General features: G+C 33.1%; 3 protein-coding genes across 6 annotated transcripts; 2 read left to right on the forward strand and 1 right to left on the reverse strand.

Moving 5' to 3' along the window:
• The first annotated feature begins 2,205 nt into the window (after nucleotides 1-2,205).
• On the forward strand, nucleotides 2,206-6,324 carry LOC139861765 (phosphoglycerate kinase, cytosolic-like). Of its 3 annotated transcripts, none has more exons than XM_071850269.1 (14): nucleotides 2,206-2,442; nucleotides 2,555-2,613; nucleotides 2,920-3,178; nucleotides 3,260-3,393; nucleotides 3,433-3,603; nucleotides 3,685-3,970; nucleotides 4,117-4,184; nucleotides 4,475-4,771; nucleotides 4,863-4,938; nucleotides 5,279-5,355; nucleotides 5,476-5,525; nucleotides 5,629-5,713; nucleotides 5,800-5,898; nucleotides 6,002-6,324. In XM_071850269.1, exons 1-14 carry the CDS (start codon nucleotides 2,286-2,288, stop codon nucleotides 6,203-6,205), a joined length of 2,022 nt encoding a protein of 673 aa, XP_071706370.1. In that variant the 5' UTR covers nucleotides 2,206-2,285; the 3' UTR covers nucleotides 6,206-6,324. The 3 variants fall into 3 exon arrangements, with proteins under 3 accessions (XP_071706370.1, XP_071706371.1, XP_071706372.1); XM_071850271.1 differs by having other exon boundaries at nucleotides 2,421-2,442; nucleotides 2,906-3,178; XM_071850270.1 differs by having other exon boundaries at nucleotides 3,260-3,603; nucleotides 4,484-4,735.
• A 597-nt stretch (nucleotides 6,325-6,921) lies between these two features.
• LOC139861946 (TSL-kinase interacting protein 1) lies at nucleotides 6,922-11,267 on the forward strand. The gene is made up of 13 exons (XM_071850469.1): nucleotides 6,922-7,051; nucleotides 7,531-7,693; nucleotides 7,788-7,870; nucleotides 7,961-8,118; nucleotides 8,222-8,306; nucleotides 8,395-8,674; nucleotides 8,779-8,904; nucleotides 8,990-9,141; nucleotides 9,232-9,470; nucleotides 9,558-9,636; nucleotides 10,136-10,492; nucleotides 10,613-10,744; nucleotides 10,842-11,267. The coding sequence occupies exons 2-13, from the start codon at nucleotides 7,588-7,590 to the stop codon at nucleotides 11,043-11,045; spliced, it is 2,001 nt and encodes a 666-aa protein (XP_071706570.1). The 5' UTR covers nucleotides 6,922-7,051; nucleotides 7,531-7,587; the 3' UTR covers nucleotides 11,046-11,267.
• Nucleotides 11,268-11,605: 338 nt separating this feature from the next.
• On the reverse strand, nucleotides 11,606-13,867 carry LOC139862722 (protein ARV 2-like). 2 transcript variants are annotated; one of them, XM_071851347.1, is made up of 10 exons: nucleotides 13,803-13,867; nucleotides 13,129-13,242; nucleotides 12,996-13,043; nucleotides 12,807-12,896; nucleotides 12,634-12,679; nucleotides 12,446-12,528; nucleotides 12,267-12,361; nucleotides 12,089-12,152; nucleotides 11,930-12,005; nucleotides 11,606-11,858 (listed from the first exon to the last, which is right to left on the reverse strand). In XM_071851347.1, exons 2-10 carry the CDS (start codon nucleotides 13,222-13,224, stop codon nucleotides 11,731-11,733), a joined length of 726 nt encoding a protein of 241 aa, XP_071707448.1. In that variant the 5' UTR covers nucleotides 13,225-13,242; nucleotides 13,803-13,867; the 3' UTR covers nucleotides 11,606-11,730. The 2 variants fall into 2 exon arrangements, with proteins under 2 accessions (XP_071707448.1, XP_071707447.1); XM_071851346.1 differs by having other exon boundaries at nucleotides 13,684-13,813.
• Between the last annotated feature and the right edge of the window lie 1,184 nt (nucleotides 13,868-15,051).

Here is a 15,051-nt window from a genome sequence, read left to right on the forward strand (position 1 = left end):
ACAGACGATATTAAATCGTTTATTTTTCGAAAGACACACAACTTAAACATTCAAGAAATCTTCATATAAATCAGATGGTTTCTCAGTGACTGTTGGATCGACGTTATCCACAAAGTTTACTTCCTTTTCTTTATCTTTCAGCGAATCCTGATACATCTTAACAAGATGTTTAGATGTTCGGCAAGTATTAGCCCAGTGGCCCATTCTACCACATCTGTAGCAAGATTCTTCAGAATTTTTAGAAGAATTTTCTTCAACATCTTGTTTAGTGGGCTTGTTTTGTGGTTGATATTTATATTTTCGTGGATTATTATTTCTTTGACCACCACGGCAACGACCACGACCACGTCCTCGCCCATTACCATTACCATAAGGATGGTTTCTACCATAGTTATGGCTTTTGGCATGATGATGGTGATGGTTATTATAACCACGACCTTGCCCGCGTCCTTGTCCCTGTTTATAATTATTTGCAGTATTTGCTTCAGGGATTGCAAGTGTACCAGTAGGACGGGATTGCTGATTTTTCATTAATAGCTCATCATTTTGCTCTGCAACTAAGAGATATGAATTAAGTTCAGGATATGTTTTGAACTTTAGCATTCTCAAATTTCTTTGCACTGTGATGTTTGCAGCATTCATTGTGGAGAAAGTTTTCTCCATCATGTCTGCATCACTTATTTCATGTCCACAGAATTTAAGTTGTGAACATGTATTATACAGAGCTGAGCTATATTCATTTACTTTCTTAAAGTCTTGGAACCTTAATGTTCTCCATTGTTCCATAGCAGCTGGAAGTAAAATTTCTCTTTGATTATTGAATCTGCTTTTGAGACCTTCCCATAAAACATGGGGATCTTCTACAGTCACATAATTATTTTGTAAGCATTCATCAATATGTTGATGAATAAAGCAACATGCCGTTGCTTGTTCTTTTTCAGAACAAGTGTTGTTTTCATTTATGGCTTCAAGAATACCCATTGATTTAAGATGCATTTTTACTTTTATAACCCATGGCATGTAGTTGTTTCCAGTTGATTCTAAAGGAGTAAATTTAAGCTTTTCCAGATTCGACATTTTCTATTAAAACAAACAACATGATAAATTATAGTCACTTTATATTCATAAGTATATAAAAATTAAACATAAATTTAATATAACATAAATGATAAGTAGGTGACAGTGTCGACCATATGTAAGCAATCATTAATAAATGTTATATAACATAAATATAAATATTAGTAAACATAAATGATAATTAGGCGACAGTGTCGGCCATATAAATGTTAGATAATAGAAATATAAATGTTAGTAACATAAATGATAATTAGGCGACAGTGTCGGCCATATAAATGTTAGATAATTGAAATATAAATGTTAGTAACATAAATGATAATTAGGCGACAGTGTCGGCCATATAAATGTTAGATAATTGAAATATAAATGTTAGTAACATAAATGATAATTAGACGACAGTGTCGACCATATATTATTCAGGTGGTATAACCGACCATATATCATTTAGGTGGCAGAGCCAACCATAATTAGTATTAAGATTATCGTGCTGATAACGTGTTATAATTCAGTAGGCTTATAACTACCTTTAGTGGTTTGATTCTTGATGTTATAATTCAGTAGGCTTATAACTACCTTTAGTGATTTGATTCTTGATTTAGAATACTAATAATGAAGTGTAAGAACAAAGATGATAATGGAGAGAAAGAAAGAAACACTTTGTAAGTGTGAGAAATGGTGCAAGTTTAATGCTTGCATTCATGGCTATTTATAGCAAAAATATCACAAGTTTAGGTAATACAATAATATTACTTTTGTGTATCAATAATTGACTATCCATTTATATATATATATTTATATATTATAACATATCTAAAGTTAAAACTACCTGAAAAAGAAAAAAAAAAGGTAATAAAAACTGCCCAAAACTGTTGGATTCCTATTACTACGGCCCAATTTAACCACATCCCCTAACTAGCCCATTTAACAAATTAAATAAAATCTCGAGTTCACAAGCTGCCCAAAACTGTTGGATTCTTATTAGTACGGCCCAATGGATGTTATCGTTTGCCTATTAAAAAATTAATTATTATTATCCTTTTATCTAAAAAAAACAGTTTTTTTTTTTTTTTTTTTTTTTCGTTTTTTCCCTACACTAGCGTATTATCCTTTTCCCTTGCGTCCGGATCCATCTTTTTTCGATTCAAGTGACGAAGCCACAGAAATTCACGTTTATATTCACACAAATATCGATTCAATTGAAGTGATATATGAGCCCAATTCTTGAGTCACACCATTTTCGTCTCACAAATCAATTTACAACCTCCTTCACAAGTAGCAGAAAAACACAAGCTTTTAATTCAAATTATCATTATTATGTTACATTTAACATCAACAAATCATCTCTTCAATCTTCCTTACAACAAGGTTAATACACTTTCATTCATTTAATCCATTAATTTATCTTATGCTATTATCGCTGTTTATAAAACAAAAGTTTCGTATTTTTCATTATCGTATTCTGAAAAATGAGTTTCAGTTAATACTTCAGTTGTGAGGTTGGATCATGTTCCCAAAAGAAGTTCACTTTCACACAAGGTAACTTCAATTTCATGCTCTGTTGGTTTTGATTTTTTTTGTTGACTACTTGTTGACTTTTTGAGTCAAATGTAGTGTTAATCATATCTGAAATTTGTACGTATCTGTTGGTAGATTTATGATTGATTCATTCTGTTCATAGTAGGTACTTAAATGAAAGATTAAAGTAATACTGTAATTTTGTAGATGAACGTGAATCCCTTGACATTGAAAGTCAAAGTTTGACTCTTTTCTTTGTCTGGCTCCTGTATCCTATCCATCCATCATTATAACAAGTTCAAAACATATAAAGTTAATATTTTTCAGATTAAAGAAGACAATGGGAAGCTATTCGACGCACTACCTCATGTGAGACGTCTTAGTGAGTTTCGAAATGATGAACTTAAGGGGAAAGTGGTCTTGGTTAGGTTCGATTCTAACGTTTTACTTAGAGAAAAGCAGGACCGGCATGCTAAAATGTTTATTGCTGCTTGTTCGACCATTAAATACGTGCACGAAGCTGGTGCAAAAGTGATTTTAATGAGTAGTTGGTCTTCAAAAACCTATTCAACAGATACAGTTTCCGGTATGCTACCTATGCCTGTGCCACTACAACTTGGCTTTGTAATAGTTATCATACTAAAAAACAATTATGTTTATGTTTCAGCGTGTTTGTCTTCAATTCTGAAACTAAAAGTTGTACCAATGAAGTCTTTTCGTGGATACGAGCAGCTTAAGATGGAAAGTTCACCAACTGCAAGTATTTTTCTTCTTGAAAATCTTTATATATATAAAGAAGATGTAGCAAATTGTTCAAAGTTTTCCGAACAGTTATGCGCGGGGGTTGATATCTTCATAAACGATGCATTTTTCCAGACACACAAAACTCTTGCATCGACTGTGGGTGTGACGTCTTTCTGCAATGTCTCTATTGCTGGTTTCCTGTTTGAGCAGGGATTAGTACAGCTCAAGAAGGCGTTTGGGACAAAAAAGAGCCCGTTTATTGCCATGGTACGATTTTGTAACATTTAAGACATTAGATTTATTCTAACATTTCAACAGAATATTTAAGAGAGACTTGTATTAGTGTAGGTTGGGGGAGGTAACCTTGTAGATAAAGCAGGTGCTGTGCGTTATTTAGTTTCTGTTGTTGATGGTTTGATATTAGTTGGAAATATGGCGTTTCAAATAATGCAAGCTCTTGGGTTGCCGGTACCTAAAAAGTTAGTTGAGACTGGAGCGTTTAAAGAAGCTGTTAAAATAATACAGTTGGCGAAATCTAGGAATATTTCAATTCTGTTTCCTAAAGATTTTTGGTGCCTAAATAATAATCATCTTAAGGAACCGGAGCTAGTTCCTGCTCATTCCATTCTTGAAGGTAAGACTTTAACGATATATTCAGATAAGTGAATATCAATTTCATTTGTGACTGATTCTTAAAAACCTGATATGAATTAATATTTGAAATCTTTTACTCTGAAGAGTGTTTATCAATACTTATTTGCGCTTGTTCGATTCTCTTAGGTTGGTCACCTGTTGCTCTTGGGCCAAATTCATTGGATGAAATAACCGCCTTTCTTTCAAAGTCCAAGGTGATGAATGCAACTTATGAAATCTATTTTCTTAATAATTTATGATTTTTCTAACGACGGTAGGGCTGTCGTTAAGGTGCAAAAAACACTTGTACTTTTAATAACCGCCGTGTAACAGTCAACGTTAACCTCTCTGTACAACACATGAATGCTTCTTAACGACAGCCCTAAGGGCCGTCGTTAGAAAAATCCAAAAATTTAAGACTTCTCGTCGTTCTGATACATGCATAAGTATCTTACTTACGTCTCATTGTACTATATCAACTCTCTTAAATCCCTACAAATGCAAGTTCTTGCAGAAAATTGTTTGGATTGGTCCAGTTAAGTTTGGCTCATCAACTCACGATAGCAATGGGACGTCAAAGTTGGCAAAATTGGTTGGAAAATTAAGCGAAGGAAATTGCGATGTTACAGTTGTTGGTAATATGGCGTGTGAAGCTTTAATGGGGGAATCATCGAGTTCATCATCTTGCAACATCATTGAAAGTGCTTCAGTTGTATGGGAGTTTCTTAAGGGACGAAATCTACCTGGGCTTATGGCTTTGGATAGAGTACAGTTTGCTAATTTCTCTTTTAGCTGTTTAAATGTAGTTTTAGTTACATGTAATTTAATTTGAACTTAATAACCTCACCGTATGCAAAGGCACAATTTGCAGCTTGATTATGCTTACTGTGCAGGGATACCCGTATAGCATTGATTGGCATGCAATTTATGATGATCCAAGACGACCGTTGCTTGTCGATATAGGAAGCGGTATTGATTTTTTTTTTTTTTTTTTTTTTTTTTTTTTTAAAATTCTACAAGTTGCTCAATGCATTGATATTGTATGTTTTAATGTCCCAACCGAAAAATAATAAAAGTCAGGAAACTTTGTTTCAGGCTGGTTGTTAATGTAATAACGTTAATGTAATAACGTTAATGTAATAACACTTGGCTTTTCGCTGAATATATAAACCTTCTTTCTTGAAAATAGAGAGAGTGGTCAAGTATGATGGTCTTTTTGACATTTACATTTATATAAAATGCAACTTTTGTTGTTTCAAATGTGACGCTTAAAAATATCAACCTCTATTAAAAAAGTTACAGATCACAGGTAATGGATTGTTTCTCTTTGGAATGGCGAGTAAAAGAAAAGATATGAATTTTCTCGGACTGGAGATGAATGGGAAGGTCATTAAGCTTTTCGTTGACATTTTTCTTTTAATCTTTATATTTTAATTTTGCATTTTATTTTATATTTCCATTTGTGCTGAGTTTGGTCTGTTTTCTCTATGTCTTACATCTTTGCAGCTTGTAAAGCGTTGCCTGGAAACCGTTCATCAATCCGGCATTAAAAATGGGTATAACTTAGTTTAAATTGTTGAACTATCTTTTTATAGTAGCTGATTCAATACTATATTAAGTTTGATGCTTGCTGTTTTTTTGGAAATAATGGACTACCAGATACTTCATTGAAACAAATGCAACGTCAACATTTCACTCAATTGTTTCGAGTTATCCTGGTAAACTAGTTCTTGCATCAATACAGGTAACTAATTAATAATACTTTGATATGTAAGTTGTATGTTGAATGTGGCTCTTAAAGAACTAAAAATAAGATGTATTTATATGCAGTGTCCGAATCCAGACTTCAATAGATCTGAACATAGGTGGAAAATGGTACAGCGTTTTCTTATTGAAGCCATAGCTGATCTTCTGTCCTCAAATGGAAAGGTGACGTTAATAACATCATTTAATGTTAATAGTAATAATTAGTGACAGTTAAAGATTTAAATAATCTATATGTAAACTGATTTGTGTTTATGTTGAAAACCAGGTATTTCTTCAATCTGATATAGAAGATGTTGCGTTGCGGATGAAACAACAATTTCTGAAATACGGAAACCAGAAGTTCATTGTCGATCACCAACACGAATGGTTGACCGAAAACCCATTTGGAGTCGAGTCAGATTGGGAACGACATGTTTTGCAGCGCGGACTGCCAATGTATAGATTAATGCTTTCGAAATTAATAAAATGATGATGATGATATTTTTTTTTTTTCATAAACACACATGTAATCACACCTCAATGTATTCAAGGTTCTACTTACTGAAATTTTATAATAATATTTATATGGTTGTAACTTATATGAGTGAAGTAGTGAACACAATACTATAATTAAATTCACATTATGTTGATAATGCACCCTCCAACACAAAACAGATGCATACTTTGATTTCGTGGACCAAACCCTTTCTTTAGGATAAAAAGCCACTTTACTTTTCGTGAGCATGAAATTGTGGAGTACAATACAACAAACAATTAAATTTAAATTGAATTTAATTGTTAATCTAGCGATATCGAGATGTCACTCTAACGAAAACGAATAAATTATAGTGTTAAGTAGAGAAGTTGACGATTTATATATGTTTTTGTGAAAATAAATTCCTGTCGAGTAATTTTTCTAAAAAGTCTTTTATAAAATGAAACACTATAATTTTAGGTATAGAAATACAAGATAAAAAAGTTTACATTTTGATTGATGCCATGTGTATTTAAATCCTATCTTATTTTTACTTAATATTAATATGATTAATTAATTAATAAATAAATATAAATATATACATATAAATATAATATAATATAAATATAAATAAATATTAAATTAAATATAAATATAGATCTTACATAAATCTAGAAAAGGAAAAGAGTAAAGAAAATAGAAAATAAACCAAATTTTGAACTCCTCTCAAAAATACAAAATACAGGAAAGTTAACCGTGGTTTTAACTTTTATTACTATTTTGGGTCCGAATCGTAATCTGAATTTGGGTTTGGGTCGGTTCGAACATCATCGTCATCGTTCCGTTCTCTCTTTTTCTCTCGTAAGCATTTTTCGTTCGTGCATAACTCAATTCAATTGTTTTCTTGACATTTTTGCATGTATTTATTCGTATATAATAATATATATGTTTAGAAGCAGAATTTACATTAAATTAGGTTTGATTTTCAATTCAATTGAATTCCTGAAAGCATTTATGTAGTTACGGTGTTTTATAGGGTTAATACGAGTTCAATTTCAATTCCTGATCGCCTAATTTGGTACAAATATAATGATCTCATTTATTCTTTTTTAGGGATATTTTAATGAAAATTTTGATATTTATGATTATTGTAATTGTGTTTAGTTAAGCAATGCTAACCTAAGTTAAAGCAACTTAAGTTGATTCTACATATATGTGTATTTTTATCATGTTATGATATGAATCTGACTGGAAATTAGGGTTAAAGTACATCTGAATGTGAATTTTAATACTATCCTTGCATCTGGATTTAAACTAACTTGGAGATTGAAACAAATCAGTTTTCAAGGTATAAAGATCATGAAATTGCAACACTGCCTTGACATTTATACATAAATATGGAGTCACAAGTTTCGTGCCATGAAGCGTCCGATATTCCTGAAAACGTGTTTATTAAAGACGTGATCACATCTGAAACACATCATGTTGCATCGGATCAACCAGGTAAACATAAGAAGAGTAAATAATTGATTTCTTAGATATATATAATTAGTACTAAGCTTAACATTGATGTTATATTATTTATAATTTGATTCAGCAAAAAAACAAACACGACAATGGGCTGCTTGGACACGTCAGGAAGAGGAAAGCTTCTTTAACGCTTTACGTCAAGTCGGAAAGGCAAGTTGTTTATGTGATATGTGATTGTTAAATATATGACACTGAAAGGGACGAAAACTAAATATATTATGAACATTGTATGTGTTGCAGAATTTTGAAAAGATAACAGCGCGTGTTCAGAGTAAAAACAAGGATCAGGTTAGACACTATTATTATCGGCTTGTGAGGCGTATGAACAAATTGCTAGGTCCAGAGCTTTATCTTGATGCTAAAAATCATAAGGAGACAAATGCTGCCATGCTTCGGTGGTAAGTAATCATAATTTATACACACAGTAAGGTGTTATTCGTATGATTGTGCTGGACATCTTGTAACAACGGAATCGGAATTTTTTTTTTTTTTTTTTTTTAGGTGGTCGTTACTTGAAAAGCATAGTTGTAAAGCCTCTAAGCTTCACTTGAAGCCTCGAAGATTCAAGATTTTCTTGGAGACATTGGTTAGTATATTCTCATTTCTCAACACTATTTTTTTTTCTTTTGGTTCTGCATTTATTGAACTGACAAATTGGATGCTATTATGTGAAGGAACACCAACTATTGAAAGATCGTAAGAAGAATATAAAGAAACGACCTCTTCAGGCGGAAAACTGTTCTGTAACATCATCAAATCCTGTCTTAAATCAGGGTAAAGCCTGCACCCATGATACTCGGGTCAATCTTGTTCTTGTTGATGGTCAACCCACACAAAATGCGAGTTCTGCGAAAGGAGTTTCACTCAGACGCAATGCAAGCACGTGTTTAGATCGGAACAACTGTAAAGGAGACTTGTCATCTGTTAAACAAGCAAGACAGAGGCGGAGACCAGGTGAGTTTTTTCTAATTATATCTTATTTTTGTCTATATTTGTTTATTTCATTCATTGTTTATTGTTTATTTACATTTAAATTCTTTGTTAATTGTAATAAAAAGGTAGCGCTGCTTATAAAAAGTGGGAAAAGGCTGCAATAGCTGGAGTGTCATTAGTTGCTGATGCTGCTGCACATTTGGAGCAGACCGCATTGGATAAATTAGTTGATAGTGTAGAACATATGCACGGTTAGTTTCTAAATTTTACATCTTTACCAAAACCCGCAAAGTTTATTTCTTTTTTGTTTGATTCAAATATCCCGTTTGCTTTCAGGTGACAATGGTTTAAACTCTGTTGCAAGAGAAATCCCCCCTGTGCCATCCTTTCATCACACCACGTGTACTGCCAACAACGTACAACCTTTGACCAAACTTAAACTTCAGCTTTTCCCAGTCAATGAAAGCATACGCAGAGCATTAGAAATGGTACAAACTCATATTTATCAATTTATGCCAGGTTTATTAGTTCTTTTTAAAGTTTATTACTTTGATACTTAGATATTGATCTTTTTTCAGGACAATCACAACCCACATTTGGAGCTCACGTTAAGTTGTAGGAAGAAAATATCATCGGTTTTGGAACATATGAATCGTAAATGGGGAACGTGTAGCATAGCATCTGGAGAACTAATGCTTTTGCCTTACTATGCTGAGAGTGTAAATCTGATGAATTGTCCAAAATGGACTCAGAATTCCGTTTTAAGTGCAGCAGACGTATACGCCTCAATCGGAAGTCCTTCCGTTTTCCGTTTAAGGTTTTGCTTATTCTATATTCTAAACATATTTTAAGTAAGAACTACTTTATTCTACAAGAAATATTCATATGTTGTATATTCTTTAAGGTACGGTTGGTTTGCAAATACATCCCAAGAACCTCAATCAAGTAGTGCTGCCGAAAGATTAAACATGAATGGTTTACAGGTTTGTGATTGCAACCTAACTAGATTATATTGTTCTAATATGTATGTGAATATTTATATTAGTTAGATATCTAGACTTAGGTTGCGTTTGATAAAATAGAATGATTAAGAACTCGGTTCAATATCTGAATGATTCAAATGTTCTGATTGAACTTGGTTCTGAATGACAATAACTTGTTTGATAATCGTTCTGAATGAACTCTATAAATGATCTCAAATTAATGTATTAACCCTTTAAATGAATAAATTAAATAATATAATTGTTTGATATAATTCATAATTTAAGGAGTATACTAAAGGAAATGGAGGTGCTGAATGGTTGAAAGAGTACTTCAACTCTAAATGGTTGAACATCGATTGTTCAATGGTTCAACATCATTTATCATTCAGTTGTCACAAACAAACGCACTGATTGCTGAATGGTTTAGGGCTGAATCATTCATTTAAGAGACAAAGAAAAAAAGTCTTAGTGTTTGATGTTGGGTTGATACTAATTGCAGGATAAGGGATCTCACAAGAATGCAGCTGCATCAGTATTGGATTGGGCAGACAGCCTTACGAACATAAGTGTCGGTGATCTGCTCGCAGATGTATCTCATGGTGGAAGTGCCAATTGTATCCCGTCGGGGTCACAAATCCCGTTCAGTTGTGATTCGTTTGATGCCGCTATTGCTGCTCATATAAGTAAAAATCTTGGTAATAATACTGCGCAGCCAACTGTTGTTTCTTCTATTTGGGATGCTGAAGATACATGCGATGCATTCACGTTTCGGAAGAATTATTTAACGCAGACTTCTATAGAGAACTGCGAACAGGAGTCTTCCGCGTGTCCCATCCCATCAGGCTCTGCAGTTGAGGTTTGAAGTTTTCTTTTTAGTAATATTTTCATTTTCATTTCCATTCATTTTCTTTTTTACATGTTATGATAATGTATTATTATGATATATGATATGATGTGCTTCTTTTATTGTCTATAGAAAACAGTTGAAACAGATGAGCCTGTAGACGATTATCCTGCAGAATTAGAGTCAATGGACGAGGGTCATTCTGACCCGAATGCCGAAGATGGTTCTGCAAAAGATCAACACGATCTTACTGATATATACTGGGTACGTAATATACTGTTTTCTATATTTCAATTGCTTGAAGTGTTCTTTTATTTTCACGTTATGTTCTGATGTACTTATTGTTTTTCTTTCACTGCAGCCTGACTCGTTAGGACCTCTAGAGGTAGAAATGCCACCCTGTAGATATCAAAGTAACGACCTTATATTGAGCGAGTCTTTTAGCGGATTGAGTCGTATATTAGCTAGCAGCCTTGATGCCTTTCAAAATTGTTCGTTTTTCGGATTGGAGCAGAGAGACCAACCAATAGAAGATCGGGAAGTTGATAAGAAAACCCGTAGTTAAGTTGGAGTTTACCTTTTCATCCGTTATGGATAGTTTAACGGGCATGCGTGATATTACTTGATAACCCTTTCATGTTAATATAATTCCCTAACACCCAACACTGACCTTACCACACCCTTTGTACAACTTTTGGAGCATGCTCCTTTGTACCACTTGTAAACTATCACTTGGTTTGGATATATTTTGTTTCGCTTCAGCTCTCTATATTATGGTTTTGATTTCGTCACAATGAACACCTTAATCATGGTGGAGTTTTTCTTCCAGTTTATACTGTTATTATTCATACATATTTGTAATGCTGTACACGAGCTGAGCTACTTGAATTCGGCTCTTTTAAAACCTAGTTCGAGCCAAGCCTAAACAAGCTCGAACGTAAGGTAGGGCTCGTTTAATAATCGAGCTCAAGCTAAAAATTAATGCTCAAAATAAGCCAAACTCGAACACTACCATGCTTGAGCTCGGCTTGTTTATAGCTTTACATATTTGTGACTTTGTCTTATTTGGGACATAGAATCCACAACCTTTGGATTGTAAGATCAAGTTGATGCTTCATGCTGCTAATACATGGTACAAATTTTCTATAAAAAATGTAGTATTTTACAAACAAATAAATTTAGTCGCCATGTACAACATACTACATTGAACACGTTCATGACAGATGCGCAGTTCGCTTGTATAAGCATATTTAAAGCGTAACCAGTCTTGAAATTAGCTTTGAGAGGTCAATGTTGAGTGCTAAAGTGACGACGAACTTGACAAAATGTGCGCAGAAGCAAACGCAAAAGCATTTAGCCATTACTGATTCGCTCATCACTGAGAATGTAAACCTAATTAGCAGCAGCGTACATCTTAATTTAAAATCTTTTTTTAACTACAATTCTTACCGTTTAAAGCCAAAGTGTTGGATGACAAGACGAATATATCGATTATGAAAATCACCAGAGGAGGAAACTCCCATACCTACAGAAGTCATTTCAAACTTAAACATTAGAATTATTTAGATTATGCTTGAATTTATGCAAATTACAAACATGAAAACATACCATCATTGCTATAAGGAACAACTTTAAGTAGCTTGACGCAAGGATTGCAAGCCATATACTATACCTGAAAACGGTTTTACGAAAACAAAACAATGTAATAAAGATCCGACACTAATATGAAGTGGTGAATGTGCATATTGTGAGATAAATTATACGTTAAAAGAAACTATCCGCTTACCTGGATACTTCAGACGACATATTCAATATAGATCTTGCTCCAACAAGTATTATACTAAGAAACAAAATATTCCCAGCAAAAACGTCCAGCAATATCTACAAATCACAACGGCAACTTTGAGTAAAATATTTGATATTATCGGTATCTAATCTTAAGAGGATAAAGACATACGTATGTACCTTTACATAGGCCCAAATTAATGAAGCCAAGCTCAGATCTGAACCCCAACCCTCTTCATTTGTGATTAGTATGGAAATTTTGTCTTAGAAGTAGCTAAGGGTAACAAAAACGAGTTTGTGATTATTGAAATTACGTGCTAAATGAGATAACAGATCAAACATACAAAAAAGGAGTATAAAATGGATACAAGCATCCAAGAGAAGAAACCCAAAAGTAAACTTCCACATCAGTCCCTGCAATGAATATAAACTTATTCCCTGACTGTGCACTTTCTTCTTTATTTGTTTAATAAAAAAAAAGCCTAATTGCAACTTAGCAGTATGTGTGTGGGTAAAGTGATATATAGCAAAGTGTCTGGACCTGAGATTTCATAGCTTCCGGGTCAAACATGTTATAGAAGAGATGTCTATATGCTTTCGCCTTGTGAAGAATCAAATCAATTAGAAGAATCTAAAACATATGAAAGTGAAAGTTGGTATTAGTTGCAGCTAGACCAATTTATAAAAGTTTCATTCAGATGTAAAACATTAGCGAACGAATTATGTTTACCATGATCTCACATTCAATGTACTCGTCTGCAACTGCTCTGCAGTTTTGCTGTCATCATGATTTGCGTAAATTTGTTTTAAAAAATTTGAATATAAAAATTGATTATGGTTGAATTGTTGAAAATACAGCTTACACATTTCATCAGGCGGATATTTCCTGGTGAATATTGCACGTACAGCGTTTTTATATGATATCCGCACTGGACACATCGGAATTTCATCTCTTTCATCAAGTCGTTTGTTATTTGCTGTACCAAATCAAACGAGCCTTAGAACGCTTAATCAATACTTGATATAAGCAATTTCGAATCGACAAGTTTACCATATGTTTCAAAGTTGTTAAGCTTCTTTTAGGAATTAGTGCATGAGAATGATACTAACTTTAGCCCAAACTCTATAGAGACTAGAAACACAATAAGCTAATAAGCACCTTAACATACAAATCTGAATTGAGATAAATGTCTGATTATGTTAGTTATCCATTTTCTCCTATTAACAACTCCATTACTGTAGCAAAATAACTTGCAAGTTCACAGTAACAGAAGGTGACTAAAGAGTAAAAATGGCATAAATTTATCAAATAGTTACAAATAAATTGATGGGAGTAACGAAATTAAAAAGAATTAGAACGCTTATTAAATTCAGAGGATTTCAAAACCAATTCATCGTGTGATTAACCAGGGGTTTACCTCAAATCACAACAGATTTCAAAAGCTAGTGGTGCATTTGATCGAACACCTCATAGGCACGAATAAACATGGATCAATTATATCACTAAATGGTTAAGAACATCGAATTGCATACGTACCTTTTTGTTTGATACTCAATTGGTTGCTTTCAATTGCGTCACTGAAATTTACAGCGCAGTTGATCTGAGCATGAGCTGCCTTTTTGGGTTGGGCTAGACAGTATACATAGCCCGTTGTATGGTTTATGGGCTTTATATTAGAGATGCCAGTTTACTGGTTACAACCGGTTTAAAAAGGGATTATCACCAAAAAGTTCATTTTTTTATATCTTTTTTGCGTGATAGCACCAAAAAAAAAAAAAATGTCAATTTGCACTCGCAAGGAGCAAGGTTCTTTGCTCCCTTGCGCCTTGCGTCTTTCACCTGGGAGCAAGGAGCAATGTGCAAGGGACAAGGCGCAAGGACGCAAGGGACAAGACACTTTGCTCCTTGCGAGGGCAAATTGGCAATTTTTGTTTTGGCTCTCACGCAAAAAAGGTAAAAAGTGGTGCATTTGGTTTGAACGGTTCAAGCTTTTTAGTTTTTTTTTCAGATTCGACTTCGGCATAAAACATACAAATTATTTAATAACTATTAATTTTACAAATCATTTAAAAATCTAACTTTTATTTAAACAACGTAACTATAAAATTTAAAATACAAATGCTCATTACAACTTAAGACAATTGTAAGTTTTATTTAAACAATACGAGTACAATTATACAAGTAAAAATACACACTTCCAACGATGTTACGTGTATAGTTCATTTGTCATTCGCTACTCGAACTATATATAGTTACTAATACATTCCTAAATTTCATATATTCAATCATTAACTATTTTAATGTTGCTTGCACGGACAAATTTAACATGATCAACACAATGTGAATTAAAAAAGCACCATCTAAAATTGATATTATGTGTGATTTCAATAAATCCATAAATTTAGTATTATTCGAGGCATTGTCTAGTAAATGGTAAAAACTTTACAACTCAACGTTTATTTTGTTTGTTTCGATTTCATTTTGTTCCTTAGTTGGTTTGATTAGTTTGTTTTGTTTTGTTTAGTTTAGCTCGTTTGCATATTTAGTATTGGTTACGCTGATACTTAGTTATAGAGAGTTATATAACTTGTTGCTTTCTAGGTACGAGCCTCATCGAGTTTTATCTTTTGTATCTTTCGGTTGATCAAGTTTTTTATGAGTTTTCGTTAAGTCTGGAAAAAAACCATAAAGAACAAAATAACGTAAACAACGTATATACTTTCGCCTACTTTTTATCCGTTTGTTTTGTTTATGTTTTCTATTTATCGATTATGATTATATTCCG

The sequence above is a fragment of the Rutidosis leptorrhynchoides genome, chromosome 8 (genome assembly GCF_046630445.1).
Source record: "Rutidosis leptorrhynchoides isolate AG116_Rl617_1_P2 chromosome 8, CSIRO_AGI_Rlap_v1, whole genome shotgun sequence".
NCBI classification, from domain to species: Eukaryota; Viridiplantae; Streptophyta; class Magnoliopsida; order Asterales; family Asteraceae; genus Rutidosis; species Rutidosis leptorrhynchoides.

Coding starts and splice junctions, on each gene's coding strand:
- LOC139861765 (XM_071850269.1), top strand. CDS start 2,286: ATGAGCCCAATTCTTGAGTCACACCATTTTCGTCTCACAAATCAATTT. Junction 2,443..2,554: donor TCAATCTTCCTTACAACAAG/GTTAATACACTT, acceptor AATGAGTTTCAG/TTAATACTTCAGTTGTGAGG. Junction 3,394..3,432: donor TTTATATATATAAAGAAGAT/GTAGCAAATTGT, acceptor CAGTTATGCGCG/GGGGTTGATATCTTCATAAA.
- LOC139861946 (XM_071850469.1), top strand. CDS start 7,588: ATGGAGTCACAAGTTTCGTGCCATGAAGCGTCCGATATTCCTGAAAAC. Junction 7,871..7,960: donor CTTTACGTCAAGTCGGAAAG/GCAAGTTGTTTA, acceptor TATGTGTTGCAG/AATTTTGAAAAGATAACAGC. Junction 9,142..9,231: donor TACGCAGAGCATTAGAAATG/GTACAAACTCAT, acceptor ATCTTTTTTCAG/GACAATCACAACCCACATTT.
- LOC139862722 (XM_071851347.1), bottom strand. CDS start 13,224: ATGAAAGAGATGAAATTCCGATGTGTCCAGTGCGGATATCATATAAAA. Junction 12,362..12,445: donor TAATTTGGGCCTATGTAAAG/GTACATACGTAT, acceptor TGTGATTTGTAG/ATATTGCTGGACGTTTTTGC. Junction 12,153..12,266: donor ATGTCGTCTGAAGTATCCAG/GTAAGCGGATAG, acceptor AACCGTTTTCAG/GTATAGTATATGGCTTGCAA.